This window comes from Grampus griseus (assembly GCF_964374135.1).
Source record: "Grampus griseus genome assembly, chromosome: 8".
Classification (NCBI taxonomy): Eukaryota; Metazoa; Chordata; class Mammalia; order Artiodactyla; family Delphinidae; genus Grampus; species Grampus griseus.
In genome coordinates, this window is record NC_139002.1 from 49,021,457 (window position 1) to 49,039,573 (window position 18,117).

Here is an 18,117-nt window from a genome sequence, read left to right on the forward strand (position 1 = left end):
CAGGTCATTTAGAGAATACTGTCTACAGTAATAGATCAAAGTCTTACTTTTCGTTTGATTGTAGTAGTACTGGTACAATACTCGTGAACTACTCAAGAATAATAGTTTGACCAATTATTTCAGTATGTCTCTGGGTATGATGCCCTGAATTGTAAATATGTTATTTTCATAGTAATTTTTATTGTCTGATAGCTTCAGATTTTAATGTAAAGTTTACACTTCTGTGACAAATAATTTCTCTTAGAAAAGCTACTCTTCAAGCAGAGAATTTGATAATAAAAAAAACAGAGCTTAATTTCCCAGTTGTGGGATGTATCAGGGTTCTCTTTCAACTTGATTAAATAAATCTTGCCCTTGGCTAACAGACTTAAAATGTACCTTTCTCATAGAAGCTTTACATTGCAATGGGGTAATTAGGATTGTGTAGGGGGTGTTAGAAGGGGAGAAAAAAAAGCAGACAGGACACATCATTGGGACCAATTATAAATTAAGAATAAATGGTTGCTAGAGGAGATGTCAGTTAGTACAGATCATTTTGAAAGTAGTTTGGCAGGTGTCAGATTTTTTTAGCTATCCATAATTTTTAACTCAATAATTCAACTTCTAGAAATCTATCCCAAGGAAATAATCTGAAATACAGAAAATGTTGTATTCATTGCAACATAGAGTACTTAAAAATGGGAAACTACAGAAGTATCCAATAATACAGGAATGTTTAAGCCAATTGTGGTAAATCTATTTGATGAAATATTAAGTTGTTATTATGCTTATAAGATGTATTGGTTTGTAGTTTTTATTTATTGTGATATATTTTCTAATTTTGGTGTCTGGTAATGGTGCCGTATAGAATGAGTTCTGTCTTTTGGAAGTTTGAGAAGAATTGATATTTATTCTTTTTTAAATGTTTAGTAGAATTCACCAGTGAAGCCAGCTAGGCCTGGGCTTTTCTTTGTGGCTAGTTTTTCAAATTACTAATTTAATCTATTTATTTGTTATAAATCTGTTCAGAGTTATTTTTCTTCTTGAGTCAGTTTTGGTAATTTATGTCTTTCTAGGAATTTGTTCATTTCATTTGTCCATCTAAATTGTCTAATTTACTGGTATACAACTGATCATGGTATTTCTTTATAATTCTTTTTATTTCTGTAGGGTCAGTGATGATATCTTCTCTTTTATTCCTTATTTTAGTAATGAGTCTTCTCTCTTTTTTTCTTAGCCAATCTAACAGTTATCAATTTGTTAATCTTTTCAAAGAACTAACTTTTGGTTTTGTTGATTTCTCTCTGTTGTTTTTCTCTTCTCTATAGTTCATTAATTTCTGCTCTAATCTTTATTATTTGCCTTTTTCAGCTTGCTTTAGGCTTAGCTTGGTCTTTTTTCCAGTGCCTTAAGGTGGAAGGTTAGACTTTTGATATCTTTTTTAATATTATAGCTATAATATTTAATATTATAGCTATAAGTTTTCCTCTAAATATTGCTTTAGCTGCCATAACTTTTGGTATCTGTGTCTTTATTCTTATTCATATCAAAGTCTTTTCTAGTTTCCTTATAATTTCTTCTTTGACCCATTGGTTAGTTAGGATAGTGTTTTCATTTCTTTTAATGTCCACATATTTGGGGATTTTCTAAATTTCTGTTTCATTATAGATTTCTAATTTCATTCCATTCTTAAGCATTCATTAAAGCTGATGCCTCCAAATACTCTCTAATGATATGTCACCATTAAAATAATTGGCTCCTATTTATTGAGCTTTAATAAATGCCAGGCACTATGATAATAGCTTTTTATACATTATCACATTTAAATATTCAGAACCGAGGCTCAGAGATTAAACAAGCAAATAGCTGAGCCAGCACATTTTTATTACTAATAATAAACAGCAACTAGATCAGATCATTGAGCATAGAATTATGAGAAAAACAGATTCTGAGAGATAACTGCCAAGAAATGCAATTAAAAAAGACAAACATTATTCATTTGGCCATGGTTCTTTTTCTTCCATTACTTCTCCCCCTTTTCTCCAGATGTTTGTTATATTCCTCCTCTTCCTTCTTTTTCTTCTCCTTTTTTGCCAAAAGTTTCTCCCCATATTCCCAGTGGGAATCATCCCTTAGCATTTCAGTTCATGCATTCATCTGATGAATATTTGAGTACCTACCTTCTCTAGATCCTACATACAGAAATGAAAGGGATGTGGTGCCTGCTCTGAGATCATCATGTAGTAGGAGAGAGCTATGTAAAAAGGAGTAGATTCACTGTGACAGCCTTGGGTAGAACATCTGAGCATATAACCTTAAAAATGAGTCAGTGTTCATGAGATGGACAAAGGGGGAAGGGTTTCTATAACCAGCACCCAAGTCAAGATATAGAATATATACCTATAAGTCAACTATACTTCAATTTAAAAAAAAGAAGATATACCTATATATATTTAGGAGAGTAGCCTAGGCTAGAAATATATTTTGGGGAAGTGTCGTGGTTCTAGCCATGATAAAGGCACAGTTTCTCACTTTTCAACCACGAATTTGATTTCTACCACCATATCTTAGTTTTGCCTGTTCTAGAACTTCTTATAATTGAAATCATACATACATACTCTTTTGTGTCTGCCTTTTATGACTCAGCATAATGCTTTTGAGATTCATCCATGTTGTTGCTTATATTGGTAGTTCAATGCTTTTTATTGCTGAGTAGCAATAGCAATATATTGTGTGTATCAGTGTATCACAGTTTATCAATTTACCTGTTGATGGACATCAGAATTCCCATTTGGGGCATTATGAACATTCTTATACACACCTTTTTGTGGACATACTTTTCTCTTGAGTAAACATCTAAGGGTGAACTGCTGAATCATAGGTTAGCTGTATGATAAACTTTACAAGAAACTGTCAAAGTGTTTTCAAAGTGGCTATACCATTTTGCATTCCCACTAACAATTCATATGAGAGTTCCAATTGCTTCACATCCTTACCAACACCTAATATTGTAAGTCTTTTTACTTTCAGCCCCTCTAGTGGGTGTGGAGTGGTATCTTGCTTTGGCTTTAATTTCTCTGATGATTAATGATGTTTTTCACATGCTTACTGACCATTTGCATATCTTATGTTAAACAGCCAGTTGAGTCTTTTGCCCATTTTTCATTATATGTTTTTGCTTTTTATTGTTCAGTTGTAGGAGTTTTTAAATATTCTGAATAAAACTCCTTTATCAGATATATGTATTTTAAACATTGTTTCCCAGTTTGTGGCTTGGTTTTTTATTTTCTTAATGACCTCTTTTGAAAAGCAAAAGTTTTTAATGATGAAATCCAGTTTACCATTTTTTTAAATTTACCATTAGTGCTTTTATGTTTTATCCACAAAATCTTTGCCTTCCTCAGATTACAAGTATATTCTGTTTTCTTCTAGAAATTGTATACTTCAAGCTTTTAGAATTAGGTCTGCAATCTATCTCTAGAAAATTTTGGTATATGGTATAAGTTAAGAGACGAAGTTCATTATTATGAAAATTTTCAAGCTTACAAAAATGTAGAAAGAATAGAATTATGAACCTCTGTACCTATTAGCTTCAACAGTTACCAACTCACGGTCAATCTTGTTTTGTATATTCTGAAATATATGAGATATTTATAGATAGATAGATAGATAATCTCCCCTGAACTATTTCGAGAGGACGTTGTAGAAATTATGGCCTGTTGTTGTTGTTGTTCTAATTCAGAATTCAATCCAGGATCGCACATTGCAATTCATTTGTCCTATTTTCTTAATCTCCTTTAATCTAGAATGGCTCTTTAACCTTTTCTGTTTTTTATAACAGTGACATAAGAGGATGGTTCTTAATTTTAATTTGCTGATTATCTCTTCATGGTTAGCTTCATCTAATGCATTGTTGGCAAGGATATTATATCAGTGATATTGTATACTTCTCAGTGCTTTCCATCAGGAGGCACATGGTTTCAGGTTATCCCACTATATTGTGATGCTAAGTTTGATCACTTGGTTAAGGTGGTATCTGCCAGATTACTCCACCATAAAGGCACTTTTACCCATTTTTTTTTTTTCTTTTTTGGCTGTGTTGGGTCTTCGTTGCTCCACGCGAGCTTTCTCCAGCTGCAGCGGGCGGGGGCTACTCCTCATTGCAGTGCGCAGGCTTCTCATTGCGGTGGCTTTTCTTGTTGCGGAGCACAGGCTCTAGGTGCACAGGCTTCGGTAGTTGTGGCGCGCAGGCTTGGTAGTTGTGGCACACAGGCTTAGTTGCTCCGTGACATGTGGGATCTTCCTGGACCAGGGCTCGAACCTGTGTCCCCTGCATTGGCAGGTGGATTCTTAACCACTGCACCACCAGGGAAGCCCCTACCCACCTTTTTAATGATTAATCTGTTAGAAGATAAGTGTCCAGAGAGGGCATAGAGCAGAAGCAAGAAGAACTGCAGTCCTGCAGCCTGTGGAATGAAAACCACATTCACAGAAAAATAGACAAAATGAAAAGGTAGAGGACTATGTACCAGATAAAGGAACAAGATAAAACCCCAGAAAGACAACTAAATGAAGTGGAAATAGGCAACCTTCCAGAAAAAGAATTCAGAATAATGATAGTGAAGATGATCCAGGACCTCGGGAAAAGAATGGAGCCAAAGATCGAGAAGATGCAAGAAATGTTTAACAAAGACCTAGAAAAATTAAAGAACAAACAAACAGAGATGAACAATACAATAACTGAAATGCAAACTACACTAGAAGGAATCAATAGCAGAATAACTGAGGCAGAAGAACGGATAAGTGACCTGGAAGACAGAATGGTGGAGTTCACTGCTGCAGAATAGAACAACGAAAAAAGAATGAAAACAAATGAAGACAGCCTAAGGGATCTCTGGGACAACATTAAAGACACCCACATTCACATTATAGGGGTCCCAGAAGGAGAAGAGAGAGAGAAAGGACCCAAGAAAATATTTGAAGAGATTATAGTCGAAAACTTCCCTAACATGGGAAAGGAAATAGCCAGCCAAGTCCAGGAAGCACAGAGAGCCCCAGGCAGGATAAACCCAAGGAGAAACGTGACGAGACATATAGTAGTCAAATTGACAAAAATTAAAGACAAGGAAAAATTATTAAAAACAACAAGGGAAAAATGACAGATAACATACAAGAGAACTCCCATAACGTTAACAGCTGATTTCTCAGCAGAAACTCTACAAGCCAGAAGGGAGTGGCACGATATATTTAAAGTGAGGAAAGGGAAGAACCTACAACCAAGATTACTCTACCGAGCAAGGATCTCATTCAGATTCGATGGAGAAATCAAAAGCTTTACAGACAAGCAAAAGCTAAGAGAATTCAGCACCACCAAACCAGCTCTACAACAAATGCTAAAGGAACTTCTTTAGGCAGGAAACACAAGAGAAGGAAAAGACCTACAAAAACAAACCCAAAACAATAAAGAAAATGGTCATAGGAACATACATATCGATAATTACCTTAAACGTGAATGGATTAAATGCTCCAACCGAAAGAAACAGGCTCATTGAATGGATACAAAAACAAGACCCATATATATGCTGTCTACAAGAGACCCACTTCAGACCTAGGGACACATACAGACTGAAAGTGAGGGGATGGAAAAAGATTTTCCATGCAAATGGAAATGAAAAGAAAGCTGGAGTAGCAATACTCATATCAGGTAAAATAGACTTTAAAACAAAGAATGTTACAAGAGACAAGGACAGACACTACATAATGATCAAGGGTTCAATCCAAGAAGAAGATATAACAATTACAAATACATATGCACCCAACATAGGAGCACCTCAGTACATAAGGCAAATGCTAACAGCTATAAAAGAAGAAATCGACAGTAACACACTAATAGTGAGGGACTTTAACATCTCCCTTACACCAATGGACAGATCATCCAGACAGAAAATTAATAAGGAAACACAAGCTTTAGATGACACAACAGACCAGATAGATTTAATTGATATTTATAGGACATTCCATACAAAAACAACAGATTACACTTTCTTCTCAAATGCACATGGAACATTCTCCAGGATAGATCATATCTTGGGTCACAAATCAAGCCTTGGTAAATTTAAGAAAGTTGAAATCATATCAAGCATCTTTTCTGACCACAACACTAATGAGATTAGAAATAAATTACAGGGAAAAAAACACAAACACATGGAGGCTAAACAATACGTTACTAAATAACCAAGACATCACTGAAGAAATCAAAGAGGCAATCAAAAAATACATAGAGACAAATGACAACAAAAACACGATGACCCAAAACCTATGGGATGCAGCAAAAGCAGTTCTAAGAGGAAAGTTTATAGCAATACAATCCTACCTCAAGAAACAAAAGAGATCTCAAATAAACTATCTAACCTTACACCTAAAGGAACTAGAGAAAGAAAAACAAACAAAACCCAAAGTTAGTAGAAGGAAAGAAATCATAAGGATCAGAGCAGAAATAAATGAAATAGAAACAAAGAAAACAATAGCAAAGATCAGTAAAACTAAAAGCTGGTTCTTTGAGAAGATAAACGAAATTGATAAACCTTTAGCCAGACCCATCAAGAAAAAGAGGGAGAGGACTCAAATCAATAAAATTAGAAATGAAAAAAACAAGAAGATAATGTATGCTGTTCCCCAACAAATTTTTAATCAATAGTTTTATTAACCACTGATGATTCTTGCCTGAATTAATTATTATTATGGTAGTCAAAAAATGGTGATTTCCTAACTTTATTATTTCTTCTATAGTTATTAGCATTCTACATAAGAGAACTTTCTCTTTTTCCCCATTATTAATTATTTAATTTAGGTATTTTGGATGATCTTTATGGACTTACGATTTTCTTTTTTAATTCAATGTGTTATACTCCATTTCTGTCATTATTCATTTTAGTAATCAACTTGTCTAGATTTGGCTGGTGTGATCACTTTTAAACTGGCTTTGGTGTCCTTTTGACATGCCATCATTAGTTCTAGGTTTTCTAAATTTTGTGTTATTGTTGTGTTTATGTTTAGTACTTTTTACTTTCCAGTCCAACAAAATGTTTCAGACTTACCTTTTACTTCACCTGGTCATGGAATCAGCCATTTCTCAAAAAAAACCCACAAAACCTAGCTCTTTTTTGTAGGAAATGGCATTTAGAAAACAAAGTCTGAGCACCAGGTGTCCTTTCTGCTTCTGGGATATCATTACATCTAGCCTCCTTTAATGGGCAGAGAAAGAAAAATAAATTTGTTTAGAAAAATCATAAATTTATATCAGATGCTTCTAATTATTATTTACCATCATAAGATTTTTCCTCTCCTTACCTCATTCCATGATTGTACCTTACCCTTCTTTCACAAGGATAACGTTGTTTCACAACATCAGTGTGTTTTACTCACTTGCCCATTACTCACACACCAAATAGTTTCAGAATTGAACCGACAATAAGCCTCCTAAGTGAAGTTCAAAATTTCTTTACAATTCTATCTTTAGAATATATTCTGAGGGTAAGTAGTCAGGGTACTATGTCTCGCCCATATTTTTTTGAAGCAAATTCAATGCATTAAATCATTTCAACTGTAACTACTTAAATATGGCATGACCACAATGCCATTTATCACACTTAAAAATTAATAATTATTGGATTAATATTCCATCTATTTCAGGTCTTAAATTGACTCATAAATATCATAAATGCTTTTTTGTTTCTTTATTATACAATTTCTTTGCTTGAACCAGAAGTGAAATCTATTGCAATTGGTTGATCCCTCTTAGTTCTCTTCTGATTTATATGTTTTCCCCCATTTTTTTGTTTGTTTTGTTTCCATTTTTATATTTAAGAAACCAGGTCATTTGTCTTATAGAGTTTGCTCCAGATTTTCTTTGTAGTATAATTCAGCAGTTTTCTCTGTCCTCTTTATTTCTTTAAACTGGTAGTTGGATTTAGAGGTTTGGTTAGATTCAGACTCATTGGCAAAGGAGGGTTTTCTTTCCTTTTCTTTTGAGAGTAGAGGTTTACAGAACTACTTTGTGGTAATATTTTGTTTTCCCATCAGGAAGCACATTCATCTGATTGTCTTTTTGTGTGTGTGATGTTACCAGCCATTGATGCTCAATGCCTAGATGCATTAATTCATTAGCCTTGCAAACAGAACCCTGGGACACTGTTACAGACACACATCCATTCAGACACGTTTCTAAAACAGACATATTTCAGGCCAACTCCTGTCTTTCCTTTAACAACCTCTTTGTTTCATTGTTACTTGTTTTGGGACCTCTTTTGTTTTAAACTTCTCTTTTTTTCTGTATGAAAACATGATGTGTATAATACAAAGTGGTGGCCCAAACTTATAGTAACAACCTTCCAAAGGGAACACAATTATTTTAGAGGAGGAGAGACAAGAATGAAGAGGGAAGAAACATTTATAAGAGATAAAAGAGGTCACAGAAAAAGGTGTATATGAGTTCAGTATACATTTAAATCAAATTCTGCCCAGAGAACATTCATATCTTGAATGTGACTTTTTAGAACTATGAAACATTCGAAGCTTGAAAAATTAGAACACGAAGAAGAAAAACTTTAAAATGCCCCTCGTTTTAAAGTTTTCTGAATGAAAAGGGTAAAAAAACATCAAGATTCCCTCATGTGTCTTTAAAAACATGGGATTTGAGTGGGAGAAGGAGCAATTTGAGTTTTTTGTTTTGTTTCTTTTCTTCATGAAGCGTGTATTTTACCTTAAACCAGTTCACCAATGCCATTACATTCTGGAGTCAGGCTGCACAATTTCGTGCCATTTGACCTAACAACTTGGCGACTTCTGAGTGACAGTAATAATATGCTGACTCCTGGAATGAGTGTTCTAATGTCTGTCACAACATGAAAGGTATTCATTTAACAGAGACACAACAGAATCAGATAAACAAGGCATGTGTATCTGATTGATAGCAAGGGTGGTGGAGGGAGGTTTCCTCTCATTCAATTAAAGATAAAAAATATTTACACCAAGTAAAATTTAAAACATGCTGTGATTGTTTGCTTTCATCCCATAGTGTGGAGGTTAGGGAGAGGGGTATTTTTGTTTTTTAAGACCTTATTGAGATATAGTTCACATAGTATACAATTCACAGACTTAAAGTGTCCAATTCAGTGTTGTTTAGTATATTGGTAGGGTTATGCAACCATCACCACAATCTAATTTTAGAACATTTTCGTCTCTCCTAAAACTAACACTATACCCATTAGCTGTCACTTCCCATTCTCTGTACCCCCTACCCTCACTCAGCCCCAACAAACCACTAATCTACTTTGTCTATAGATTTGCCCCTCATGGGCACTTACCTTTTAAAAGCCATTCATAACCTGTCACACTGAATTTTTTTTACTTTATTTTTGTACATTATTTAAAAACAAGTACAATAGAATAGAACCCTCAAAAACATGAAAGGGTCTCAAAAAATTGTAGCAGGATATCCCACAAAAATATTGTTGAAGCCAATAGCATCTGATGGCTTAAATAAATAATTGCCAAGCAGTGAAGCTGTGGGAAAGAAGACAGATTACAGTGTCACTTAAGAAAGTCAGATGCTAATGATTTTAAATATAAACTTGAAACAGGCTTGAGTTACGGAAACTTTTCTTGCTCTAAGAACAGCAATATTTGCAACCAGGAATATTTGCAAATTCAGATTCTAACTTCACTGCTCACCAACTGTGTGACTCTGGGCAAGTAACAGAAGATTTGTAAACTTTAGTTTCCTCATCTGTAATATGAGAATAATGATGGTACCAACCTCATGAAGTTAGTGTGGAGATTCGCATATGCAGAGCCTTTAGAACCAAGCCTGGCACATAATAAGTGCTCAGCAAATGTTACTTGTTGTCTTTACCAGTTTTGTTCATAAGAACTCAATAATCCAGGTCAAATTCCACAATGGAATTCTTAGATATGCCAACTTTCCACTTGCCACGTGTGATTGGTATTTTCAAAATCTCTGCTCAAAGAAGTTTTCTGCCATGAAGACAATGGATTGGAATTTAAGATACTGTAATGTAGAGGAAAATAGCACTGATCAAGTACGATTAATAGAGCTGTAGGTTAGCCTTCAGTTGCTTTAGAACGATGTGTTCCATGAATAGTAAAAGTGCTGATTTATTATTCTCACCTAACACTCGTGTAACAGATTTTTCTTTTCTAAATTAAAAGAAAAAATTAACAGCAATGAAAACAAAAGCTTATATAATGGTATTACACATGTCTAACAAAATAAAGAATAGATTAGAGCACCATAAACCACATATAACCTCTTCTAGTTGAAATGTTTAACTAAGACCTTAAATGTGTGACTTTTAAATCTGTGCGTGTGAAGGGAAGTTGTGATTTGGTTTTGTGTCCATAAATGTAAGGCAATGTGACCACCAACGAATGATTCCATTACCTTTTCTTTAACTCCAGTACAAAGTGGCTTTCGGTAATAGACTGATATGTTAGATAATTTTATTTTTGAGGAATTATTATGCATTTTCTGTTCTTTTAAAAAGTGTGGTGCTAAATATTATGATGTCCCAATCAGATGACTCATGATACACAACATTTTCATACTCGGGAAATGTTAACACATTACAGTCCTTGCTTTGAAAAGATAAAAGAATGAATCACAAACGACACATTTTCATTTTCCTCTGACCCCAAGAGACAATTTAAATGATGTGGTTTGCATGCAGCCCCATATGGCTCTCAAAGGCCTCCACATTGTGCATTCATGTCTACATTTTAACCCCAGGCTTTATTCCTCCTGGCATTGTTTTGTATTTGCATGAAAATCTGTAAGTGTTTTTTTTTTTTGCATGACAAGCCATCCGTAACGTTGAAGTTAAATGTCTAACATATCTTGCAATATCACGTGTCATTAATTCTTACATGATATTTTTTTTCTTTTATTTTCAGTTACTGAAGTTAAATATGCTTGAAATGTAAAAGTGGCATGAAACTGGAGTGATGCAAGAATATTTAATGTTCCTTTAAGGACTTACCATTTTTTAACTGGGAAAATTTGGGGGGGTAGTTCCCAGCCTTGTCTTTGGACACCAATCCCTCAATTACAAATTATGATAAAACTATATTGAACACAAGTGCTGTCAGCAGAGTAATAAATTCTGAAGTGATACTTCTTTTTTTCCCTGAGAATGTGTTTCTAGTTCTTGAATATGAAGTACAAAATGTGTCCCCTAATTTCAGGATTTATTAAATATTTGATTTATTGGTTTTCTTAAAGCCTTCTTAATGGTACATAAAATTAAGCTCAACTGACTTTGGTGAAATTTCCTAGTAACTAAAAAAGTAATGAATTACTGAATGACAGCGCCAATATTTTAATACTTTAATATTTCCTAAATGAACATGACTACCAAAATGGATATTAGATATAGGAGTGCGTGAGTATACAAAGAAAATAAGTTATTTATACCATTTTGTCAAGCATCAAATTCATAAGAGCACATAACTGATTCCCGCCAATGGGCCAAAATATCCAAACAAGTGCTGTTTTTTCCAAGTAGTCACCTTGCTCTCTCTGCATTTATTCCTATCAGCTGTCATTGCTAAAACCGTTTTAGAATACCCCTTATCAAATTACCTTCAGTCTTTGGCACACTTATACCTGTGTGGTAACAAATCTTGTTTCTTGGAGAGAGACCCTCAGAGCCAAGTCAGTCAAGTAAGCTGGCAAAACGTGTTTTTAAAATGATACGTCAGTATGAAATTACCAAGACTTGCAGGGCTTATAGCCTATAAAATGATTAAGAACGGGTTTCCCAAAGAAGAACCCCAGATAGCATTTACATAACAGCAACAGTGGGAATAAATGATTTTTTCTTAAGAAGTCTTTTAGGCAAGCATCTGATATTCACTTGAATGAATAAGTTCTGATACAGGTATTCTGTTATGTCTATCTGTATTATTTTAAATTCCACCTCATTTAAGCTAATGGAGTGGTTTACATTTTTAAGGACAGCGCTTCTTCCATTATTTCTTGTCATATCAGAATATAGATAAATGGCCGTTATATCTCCCTTGCTTGAGTGAATATCAAGTTAATACCTCTTTACCAGCAATTTTAATAGATTTTGGTTGATGGTGCCTTGACTGTCACCAGCTAGCTCTGTGATATTGGCAAGGGACTCAGCCTCTCTGTGCCTCTGGCCCCCTGTCTACAAGTGAGGGCTTAGAGCTCAATTATCTTTAAAATCTCTTTTGAATGAAAATATAATACTGTAATTATCATATATCTGTGTGGGAACTAAATCATCATATATCATAAATCCACACACATCTCTGAGGTTTTAATTAAATTCAAGCTGAAGTAACTCAAATTCCAGTTTTTTAAAAAGACATCTAGACACTAATGTGTCTAGCATCTCTAGTAAAGTCTTTTCTACCTGATGATATTGATGATTATAAAGATGACATTTGTATAGCACTTTACGTTTATACTGCCTTACATGAGTCTCACAACCTAAGAGCTGCTGTCATCATCCTCAGTATGCAGATGAAGTAGATACTGAGGTTCAAAGAGATTCAGTTACCTGTCTAAGGTGATGAACTAGCAAGTTACAGAGCCAGACAGAGGGTCTTCTACTTCCAATTTAATATTCATTTCCCCCGTCATCATTTACCTGCCTTTTAATTAGGAGACAGTTTTTCCAAGGTGTCATTTTTCAGAATTTACACTCCTGGAAACTAAAATCTGCCTTTAGGGACCCTCCCGCACCCCTTTAGACTATCCACTTGCGTCACTACAGCTCTCTCTGCTTTTACAAACTAGTTGTTTTGTCAGCATGAGTGTGACAACAATTAGACGTCCCCTGTTTTTGCCCCATGCCTTTTCTCCTTCACAGTCATTCAATGACAAGCGTAAAAAGAGCTTCATCTTTTCACGAAAATTCCCATTCTACAAGAACAAGGAGCAGAGTGAGCAGGAAACCAGTGATCCTGAACGTAAGTAGATTCTCGAAGAGAATGTCACCTGCAACACAAGAGAAAAAAATCCTTCACGGGCAACACGCATGATGTAGGCTCCCCCACGCCACACGCCTAGGCAAACAAACATGGCAGGCAGGCAGGTCAGGGCTTACTACTGTGACCAGTGTTTGGCTGCAGTCTGGATCCTTCCCTGGATGGAGCTCTTCTTTGCAGAACGCATTGGAGAGGGACCTGAGGAAGCAGGGACTTTGCTTCCAAACAGCATTTATCTGTGACCAGGACTGGGTCTGGTTCGCGTTTTCTATCATGCAACTCTCCAAGGGCTCGAGACAAATTCTTTTCTGGACAGAAATACTAGATTCCATTGCCACGTATATTGTTTTGGAATGCTAGCTAACTGGGAGTGATTAAATTCCCTTTATTGATTACTAGCATTTGTTCACTCTTTCCCTCCCAGCAAACATTAGCACTTCCTTACTGAGCAGTGAGCTTGTATTGGGTGGATGCTCAGACTAAGAATTGGCCATGAAACTTGGAGGGGATCATCGCTCTCAGTGGTACGTTGCTGTGGCAGTACTGACAGTGGGCCAAAATGACATCTGCTGACTCTTTCTCTTTTTCATAACAATCTTCTGCTTAAACCTTTCGAGTTGCTTTACAAATCCTTGAGTCTCAGTCCAGGGAGTTGGGGATGAAAGTTGTTTCAGAAGAAGAGAGCATGGGATCCAGATTGCTCAGGCAACACGGTCTGTCATGGTAGTATCCATTTCAACTCCACTGACTTCTTCCTTCCTCTTCCGTGGCTGTTCTCCCTCTCTCATTGCTCTCTCTGGGGACTTCCATGCAGGACATCCCCGGATTAGGTGACGACGGTTATGGAACAAAGACTCTGAGTAAGTTCCCAGGAATGGTCACTGTAACTTTTCTTTTCTTTTTCTTTCCTTTTGAGTTTCGCTTTTGTTCCTTTTCTCGAGGGCCTTTCACTCCTAGCATGCACAAGATACTGAGTTTTATTTGTTACCTAGCTGTGAATGCTCCTACAAAGCAATTTTCAGCCGTTTTGTTCTGCATGTCAGCATTTAAAAGCAAAGTGTCTCAGGCACTGTAACTTCCGTTGCAGTTCACACCTTCCCTTTCTGACCGCGTGCTGTGACCAGCATGGTCCTGGTGCCGCCGTGGCATCCCTTGCTCTGCCGCCTGATACCTCCCAGGGAGCAAGAAACCATGTTGAAAGAAAGGGCGAGTTAAATGCTGTAGAACAGGAAAGCAGAAATGTATTTTATATTCTTTCTTCTGGCTTTTCCCCCAGACATACTTAATGACCTTGCCAAATTCCATAATTGGGTTGTACTTTGCTATTGGTAAAGGAGCTGTGTTATAGTCAAAAGGAACATGCATTCTCAAAAAGTAAATATTAAGCTATTTGATCTTCCATGAATAATTCTTTGCTATTAACTTTGACTGATTTTTTTTTCTGACTTGCGGTGATCCTGCTTGAAATGTTTGTATGATAAAGTTTTAGATATGTGTATTAATATGTTTTTCTATCAGTGATTTATTAGCTGCATTGCATAACCAGTTACGGTTTAGAGTGGAAAGAAAAATATATTAAACTTTAAAATTTTCTAGTTATTAATGCCTTTACTCTGTGTCCCATTGCACTAATAAAAAATAATAATTCTGTGTATTAATATACTATACTATGATTTTTCTTTCTTTAATATTAACTCCATTGTGTAGGCATCAATGAACTAAGAACAGTTTTGTGTCTTTTGCAGCTGTATCACATGTTCATTTTTGTTTGTTTTCTTTTTGTTTTAATTTAACAGCTATGGGCAATATTTTTAGAAGCTGTTCATTTCATTTCTATAAAACAAAATAACATTGAGCTGGACTTTGTTTTCAAGAGCTGGTTATATAACCCTGCGTAATGATACCTGTCATCCTTCAGATTGTTAATTTGGACTCTTTTTTTAGATATGTATGTTTAGAAAACAAAATCTGATCAAGAGTAACTACTGATCTCCTTAAAGATGAAAACTTTATCTTTGAGTCTCTGTATGGAATATGTCATGAAATTTTTCTTGAATTGGTGGCTGAAATTCAAATGTTGATTTCAAAAGTATCTGGATAGCATCAAGTGCCACCCGAGAGAATTTCTTAAATTTTCAGTGGGGGTGGGGAGCATTTTAATATATTGTTAATATGAACATCACTAAAAAGTAGTTGCTATTGGAGAGTCAAAAATATGTTATGCCTTTTTATATCTAGAATGATGCCCTTTTAAATCCAAAGGTTTGTTTACTCTTTAAAAATTGAACAGATTTCACTAGGTAAAGTTATTTGCCAGTTAACACTACTGGTAGCCATAATTTGGACTTTAGCTGGAACATATTTTTAATTTCTTTTTACCTGCAAAATAGAAAAATTCTGTTAAACACTATCTTGATGTTAAGAGAGATTGGTCGTTAAATAAAACACTGCATGGTTCTAAATTTCTATAGTGTAGCTTCACTCTAAATTATATTAAAAGTAAAAACAAAACAAAAATAAACCTGTCATCTTCAAGTCAAGGTACTTGTGATAATCACACACGTGAAGATATGCCATTGTTGGGTATGTGCTTAGACTTTCTTTTCAGTAACAAAAAACAAGTATGCACTAATTCATCCACACTTCTTTCCCTAGTGCCTCTTTGCACTTGTAACATATGTACCTAAATTAATAATGCAGTTCTGGTCAAACACCCACACAAAGAGAAATGATTCAGGTGAATTTAACCCATGCTTTGATTTTCATTAGTTTCATGCTCTGAAATTAATCCATCTAGGATGTGTTAACTATAACTAACATGATTGTGGGAGTCCTTTCACAATGTTCACATGTATCACATCATCACACAGTACACTTTAAAATATATTACAATTTTATTTGTTAGTTATATCTTAATAAAGCTAAAAAATGAAAACTAATCTATCCAAGAATCTATACTAGCAAATACATTTTAAAGCACTTTTTTAACTGTTAGAGAATAATGTTCTATATTCTTTTCCTTTTTTCTAAAGATGTACAACAGTTGTCACTTTTTAAAAAGCTGAATTTATTGCTAATGAGCTTCAGAAATCAAATAGTCACATATTCTTCATTCAATTAGCCTGATATACAAAGAAGTAAGTTGATGAATTTATCTTCTATAGCTTAGTAAATAGTACAGATGAAACGAAGTGATTTTGGAAATAAAGCCCTAATTCTGGCACATAACCAATACGTCCCTGTTATGCTAAACTGTGTTTTTATGAAAAAAAGGTTCGAAATATTACCGTATACTTGTGCAGTCATTCAACATGAATTAAAAACATACTTCGTGGCAGAACCTGTGCTTAGTATCAGACCGTTTATCTTCTGCCTGTTCCACTCCTCCAGAACCTAATAGCTATCCAAGCAAGAATCTTAAAATAAAAACAGGGAAATATTGAACTGACTCATAAAACATTTTTCAGTGACTCATTTCTTCCTCCAAGATTTCCTACACACTCACTGAAGCAGGAAAGTTCTTCAACAATCCCTTTCATCTTGTGAATTAGTTTAGGAAGTATTTAAATAGAAATAAAATTCAAGGGATTCCAGGGATCAGTTGGCAATTTGAAATGCAATATTCCTGCAAGATACCTAAAGGCAAAATAGAGCAACAAAAAGCCTGCAGAAAACAGTCCCTGCATACCAGAATCTCTTGAATTTATAGTCAGGAACATCCAGTTGAGAGACGTTGACCTTTGTAACAAGAATCTGGAAAATCAGAGCAACATGAATGGGTCAAAGTATTCATAAAAAGAAAAGTGCTTAGATGGACATTATGCATTTTTTATAATTAAACGTAGTTTACTGTTTGCTACAAAAGAAGATACAGCAATCAAGTAGTAGCTTCCTGGAAAAGAGAGATAAAGTTTTCATCTTCATCTTATCTGAATTTTCTCAATGCGTCTCCTCTACGGCCTCTTACTTGCCTTTCGCTCACATTTCTAGTAGCCTTGCATGGTATTCCTTTAAGTTCTGGCTGCTCTCCAATGCTTGGTATCTCTTTAATTTGCTGTGCTGTTCTTGCAGAACATGTTTCTTCTAATGCCAGCGATAGCGAAAGTAGCTACCGTAAGTTATTGCTTTGGTTTGTGATTCTTTTCTTTGCAGTTGCCCCTTTGCCTGTGGTGTGCATTTCAGATTTTTGCTGTCGTTGTTTTTCAATTGCTGCCCTTTATCATCCTCATCCAAAGCAAATGGCTTGAAATGAAATCATCACCTGATGTGGAAAGATACCAAAGACACTAGGGCGGTGGGTGGACTCGTGATTTGTGCGAGAGGTAGCAGTCTTGCTAATAAATGACTCCAACCTCAGTTGGCTGTGGCCTGATGATGCAATTTTCCTAGAGAAGGTGGGGGTAAAGTTCAACTTGGTGGATTCTGACATTCTGCCCTCCAAAATAATTTAAACTCCCTGCAGGAAGGTTGAAAAGTTGTCATGGTTTTATTTTCCTTCTCATTTTGCCTTTTCCTTTCTGTTCCTGGCTCCCCTTTACAAGAGAAATCCTGATAAATTACAGTGTTCCTTTTAAATGGAGCATGAACCTTATATGATTAATATTTTGAGGTAGATACTATGTTATATCTAACTTTAAATTTTGATGGTTGGGAAGAGATGAAAAAGTTTCATCCTCTAATGTTGAAGGAGCTCACATTTTGTTTAAAAGTGAACAAATCTTGGATCAGAAAGCTTAAGTGAAAAGGTAGGTAACTATTTAAAACTTATTTCTGGTGTTTGTTTGGTCACCTCAAGCCATTTGCTTAGTGATATAAAAATATTCACCAAATGCCAAGCACATCCTTTTTATCTGTTCTTGTGGTTTCTTACCACTTACAGGTTTTTGGTGACTAACATAGGTACATGTTATTACTGGGATCCTTACAATTTCTGTAATGTTTATTTATACGCCTTAATGAAATGGGTTACTCAAAAAGCAATTGCTGAGGATATTAGAAAACGGCAGGCCCAATACATATGACCCTCAGCTACCAAGATAGAAATTGGTTGGAGGTTTCTGTTTTGGGGTTTTTTAGTTTTGTTTTTGTTTTTTGTCTTTT

At 35.2% G+C, this 18,117-nt stretch overlaps 1 protein-coding gene across 6 annotated transcripts in view; it reads left to right on the plus strand.

Moving 5' to 3' along the window:
- DLG2 (discs large MAGUK scaffold protein 2) overlaps positions 1–18,117 on the plus strand; it is a gene marked incomplete at its 5' end in the record, with an annotated part of 938,475 nt that overhangs the window by 898,617 nt on the left and 21,741 nt on the right. For 3 of the 6 annotated variants that reach the window (XM_082659633.1, XM_082659630.1, XM_082659632.1), the window contains one exon: positions 13,832–13,877. In XM_082659633.1, coding sequence (XP_082515759.1) covers positions 13,832–13,877 — 46 coding nt within the window. Of the gene's footprint in view, positions 1–10,950; positions 11,208–12,899; positions 13,000–13,831; positions 13,878–18,117 lie in introns of those variants that run through there. The other 3 variants (XM_082659629.1, XM_082659631.1, XM_082659634.1) reach the window with 2 other exon arrangements.